This window comes from Necator americanus, chromosome X (genome assembly GCF_031761385.1).
Source record: "Necator americanus strain Aroian chromosome X, whole genome shotgun sequence".
Lineage (NCBI taxonomy): Eukaryota > Metazoa > Nematoda > Chromadorea > Rhabditida > Ancylostomatidae > Necator > Necator americanus.
Window position 1 is genome coordinate 5,365,597 of NC_087376.1, and position 5,525 is coordinate 5,371,121.

The following is a 5,525-nucleotide window of genomic DNA, read 5'->3' on the forward strand; positions in this document are numbered from 1 at the left end:
TCGGTCTTGCCGTTACATAACCAATATCTGGATTTCTGTGATGTTCCGTAAAAGTCTGATTACACAGTTGTCGAGCGACAGTGATCTGAACGTAGCAAAAGTGCATCGTTTCGAAACAGTGCCACCCATCGAGCAAAGGACTGACGACGAATGTACTGAGAGATTCTGTTGACGTTAGTAGTCGACAGTTAGGATACGAATTAACGTAGTACTGGATCAGTTTTCAGTTAACAAACACTAATAAATTCTTCTGGAAAATAATATTTAAAAGTCTATGAGGTGAACTCGAATAGACGAATGCCGCACCTCAGCACCGTTGTAGAAGAAATGTGACTTAAAGGCAGCATACCACGAATCTGGGGTTTTACGGATTTTAAGTGAAGTATCCGCATACGGGGACATAGATTATGGAGACCGGGGTGGTTCCGCTCCTCTCTTCCTGAATCACTGCAAGCAGCCGGCCTCTGAATGCTGTTTTGTACGATCCCTTCTATTGCAGCGCGCCACCGTTGCACGCGTAGCGTCCCTTACTGCCTATCGGGGCAGAATGAATTGATTTTCGACGAATCGCAGGGCGGAGGCGGTGCGAGGGGTGGAGCGTTGAAATAGATGGCGTAGTACAAAACAGCATTCTGGTTCTCTGGTTTGCAATGATGCAGGAAGAGATGAGCGGAACTGCTCCCGTCTCCATAATCTACGACCCCGCATACGGATACTCCACCTGAAATCCGCACCACCCCGGATTCGTGGTATGCTGCTTTTAACAGCTGGACTCAAGTTATGGTTATGGAGGATTAAACGAATTATTATATCCACAAGTCTTGATCAATTCTGTTGTCGTCTACGCCATTTACATCAATGTTTGAGAAACATCACTGCTAGAACTTTTGCTTTTGGAAATGTTGAATGAGTTAAAGTGAGTGAAAATAAGAGTGAACAAGAGTTGAATTGAGTAAAAATAGACTTTTTTCCATTTATATCGTTCCACGGTGGAAAGAAATCTTTTTCACCACAAAACGCTCGGATAGCTTTTTTTTCAAGAGATGCAGACATTTAAACTTCATTACGGGGAAAAAATTCGATTTTCTTCGAGATCGAAAAGCGGATGAATGGAGCTCATTCGCGGAATGAAATGATGTTCTAATGAATGCGCAAGCCGTAGAATATATGAACAATTACGTGAATCTGAATAAAATTACGGGCGTCCCCGGGGGTGCACAGAAATCAAGGATCTAAACCGGAAAGAAAAGAAGAAGGGTGATCATTGCAATACACTGAAATACTCATTGAACACGAACTGGCAGGATTTGCATTTGTTGAAACACTTTTTGTAGTATCCACTATCCACAGGAATTGGTACTGGCTGTTTTTATTGCACTACCATTTTTTTTCAAAAACATGTAATGTACTACAAATGCACTTCCACTTTAATCCACTCTACATTTATTAAACGTTTTTCGATTACTACAATAGATATTATTAGCAGATCAAAAACATATTTTTTAGGAATTTAATCACTTTTAAATTGTACTGTAATTGTTTTCTGTTGTATGAATTACTTCCTGCACTTCTCAACATCTGCCATACGAAAAAAGCATCGATAGATTCAGAAATCTATTTTTCTACGAAAATAACCTCTGTCACAAGGCGCTCAGTGGGGGGCAGATGTTGAAGGTCTCAGCAGCAGTGAAGAAGAAACATGGACATTCGGACACCCCGCAGACTGTTATACATCACCAAGGTTCACTTGAAAGAAAGGAGATGTTGCGATTTTCAAAGGGTGAATGATGTGAAAATTCCTTCTTACGGACTCAAGTTCAAAACAAGACCTTTTCAATGATCTTCAAGTCTTCTCTTGTTTTCAATGATTTTCTTTGTAAAATGTCTAGAGTTTGGAGAGTTTGAAAAGAATATATATATATATATATATATATATATATATATATATATATATATATATATATATATATATATATATATATATACATGGTTAGTATTGTGACAAATGAAGAAATATCAACGTCATGCTCCCGTTTTCCCTCTGCAGCTCTTCGATCCCCTTACCAAATCCTTAGAGATACTTTAGATAATCATTGTTGACATCAATGTGTAGCAGAATAATTTCGAGCAATTGTGATATTTTTAGATTTAAGGAAACTGATATAAGCTGGAATTCCCCGCAGAATGTCTTGAAATAATATAAAAAATAGAAGATAAAAAAATGCCTTCGGTTTTAGGTGTGACCTGATTACCGTATCATCAGATTGCCAAATGATCAGTTTAGCTCTCAAATGAATGAAACACAAATCGTTCTCATTCTCGTTAAGAACGATTTTGAAAAAAATATACGTCAAATATAAGAAGGATAAAGTAGAACGATAGAAGTTGACCAGGGCACCTGATGCATTTCAACGACAATCGTTGGACCTCATCCGTAAGCGACTGGATACCACTCAATATCAAGCACACTGAAGGAAGACCTCCGACCCGATGGTTAGACCTTTTTACAAAGTCCTTCAAAGAAAAATACGATGCTCTTCGAGTTCATCAATCCGTTTCCGATGCGCCAACGCGTTCGACTTTAATTCAGAATCGTTTCAGGCTTATAAACGGGGTGCGGCGGCCTATACAATGACCGACGGACGCCAAACTATTTATCAAATCAGTGCTTTTTATCCTCCTGCACAAGTCTATTACCTATTTATCAACGTCGAAGGGGTGAAAAATTTGGTTAGCCGGAGGCGATTTTGACCAATTGGTTGTTTAGACGCCATGGAAACACTTATTACTGCACTACAACATTCCTCTCCCCTTCCTACCACCCCTAATATTAATAACTGAATAATATATCAAAAATTACTAATATACCCAATATATTTAATTCGAAATAATTTACTTTGATAAAGCTCAAAGGATGAATATCACCTTTTTTTGTCGTATATTTTTTATCCCTTATTTTTATATTATTTGAGGCGTTCCACCCTGCCTTAGTTGTTTTAACTCTCCAAACTTAGTAACTATTAGAACTTCATAACACTTCTTCACAACCTACTAAATGTTCTTACAATTTAAATAAAATTAAAATATCTGATGACTTACTTGACTTGATAGTGTTACGGCTTAATGCGGCTATCCGCACCTTAACTGAGGTATGTCGTCCTTAAACATATCCGAGCCTATCCTGCTTGATCTTCACCTAGAGTTCGTATAGAATTTATCCATCCGTCGCTATCCCCTAGGCGGCGGGACCTTACGTCTCGACTAAACTGCTTGTCAACGCCAGGTGTCCTGAAATCCTCCTTCATCACCTTCGTCCAGAGCTTTCTTCTACGACCAGGAGGTCTTTTCCAGTTAGGATCTGGAAGCATTCTCAGGACAACTTGGACAAAATGACCTGACGGTATCGTCGTAACGTGACCAAAGAAGCGAATACGGTTTTCCATGACTGCTTCAGAAAGCTGGGCAAGATTTTGATGTTCTGGACGTGCCTTCGGCCTGTGTACCATATCCACATCCGAGTAAAGTTCTTAGTTATGGTACACACCGAAATATGGATGTTAATGATAAATAGTAATGATATGAATATCAATAACAATTTTTTGTCTGTTTTTTCGACTACATATTTATTAACTGCATTTTTTTATGTTTGTGCTTGCCTCATTCTCTTGGCACTCCTTTGAGTATAATAAATGAAAAAACAAATAAATAAATCAGTCTGTCATCCTTCAAAAAATTTCATTCGTTTACATAAAAGATGAAATTCTCAACTTGCCTACACAGGAAAAATGGGGTATGGTGCCAGAGAATTATCCAAGATTGCCACAGTAGGATAAAATAATTCTCAATTACTTGTTACTGACGATAGAAGAAAACCTCCAGTAGAAGAGAATATGCGAAGAGGAATCAGCGTTGAGAATACCATCGGCCCCACGGAAAGAAGATGTGCCGGCGTAAAATGTAAAAGCTATAGGAGCGTGGGAACGTTCTCACGGTTTTCCTGTATTACGAGAAGAATCATTCTTGAACGAGACTTACATAATCCTAAACGTATACTCGAATTGTGTTGGTGTGCATTTCCATAACTTTTGTAAATATAACTTAACAAAGCTCGTATAGAAAGAAAAACAGATAAATAATGTCCTATAACGCAGAGCTGATCTTAAAACTTAATCCAAGAAACTCGACTGGACGCGAAATGTAGCGAGGAAGCTTAGGATCTGCCCACATCCTCGTATTGAAAATCCTTTCTTAAGCTTTAAATTCAAATCATAAAAAAGGAATCACAAATCCTTATGGTAGGGTCGTACTTGCGACAAGAAGCTCAGATCAGCTATAAACACCCTGACATTCCTGCGTTAAGTATTAGCACAAGCATAAACAGTCGAACATATAAGGTACGAGTGCAGGATAAGAATTATTCCGGAAAAAAAGCCGAATGACGGTAAAAAAGATAGAGACAATGCCTGTGTTCGACTGTCCTTCGAATACTCGCATACTGAATTTGTAGCTTTTTTTATCGATTTTATTGATGTAAAGACAGTGCATTGTAGATCAAGACACATCCAAACTTTCTGTGCATTATTGACATCTGTTGAGCATACAAAATTCTGCAAACATCACCAAGTTCCGGAACAAATTTATGGATAAAAGAACAGATTCAACAATTCCTCTAGTTCTGCTTCGTGGAAATCCACTTCGGAAATCAACAGCGGCTGATTTTCCAGATGAAAAAAAAGAATCTCAAGAAAAATAGTTTTCTAAATGACAGAAATATTTCTCTTCCAATTTTAGGGCGCTGGGATCGATGACCTCGTCTTTTATAAGAAATTGGTTCTATTTTTCCCGGCAACAAATGAGACTGATATACTAAGCGCTCCCTAGAAGCACCTCCTGAAAAATGCTTAAATTTCAAGCAAATAATGTGAGGAAACGAATTTTTTTTAAATTTAATTTGCATGCTGTATAAAACCGTGTTCGTATCTTGTTTCAGTTGCAATTATTTCGCCTGTTGTATTTTTTACAGAAATTGACACATTGTTGCAAAATCCCGGAATGAAAATCTTTAAATTTTATTCCAGTAAAATGGCAAAACTTCAACATTGCATGGACTATCGAAGAGTGAAATCGTGTAGAAGACTCTTTTTCCTTATTCAATATTTTTATATCCTATATATCATATATCTATATTTTTTATATTCTATATTTTTCTTATTCTTATTCTTATTCAGTTTTCTCTCGATCTCACAACGAAGTTGTTTAAAAAATCAACAAAATATCACTGATATCAACCAGAATTCATGTTTTCGTCCTCTAAAAAAGCTAAAATTACGGCTTATTATCATGTTAGAGTAATAATTTTTAAGGTTAATTTTAATTGTAATTAAATTATCTCACAAATATAATAGTTCTGAGCCATCGAGGTGAGGAAAGAAAAGACCACGAAAAATTACGCCTTTGATACTATTCAGAAGGGAAGTTTCTTTAAACATTTGTAACCAGTTTAAAACTCAGGAATAGGTCTTACT

The 5,525-nt window shown here is 37.1% G+C and overlaps 1 protein-coding gene across 1 annotated transcript; it reads right to left on the reverse strand.

Annotated features, from left to right (window-relative positions):
- Positions 1-3,176: 3,176 nt before the first annotated feature.
- Positions 3,177-3,506, reverse strand: RB195_021537 (uncharacterized protein; the record flags this gene model as incomplete). The annotated part of the gene is made up of 1 exon (XM_064208333.1): positions 3,177-3,506. One exon carries the CDS (start codon positions 3,504-3,506, stop codon positions 3,177-3,179), a length of 330 nt encoding a protein of 109 aa, XP_064064214.1.
- Between the last annotated feature and the right edge of the window lie 2,019 nt (positions 3,507-5,525).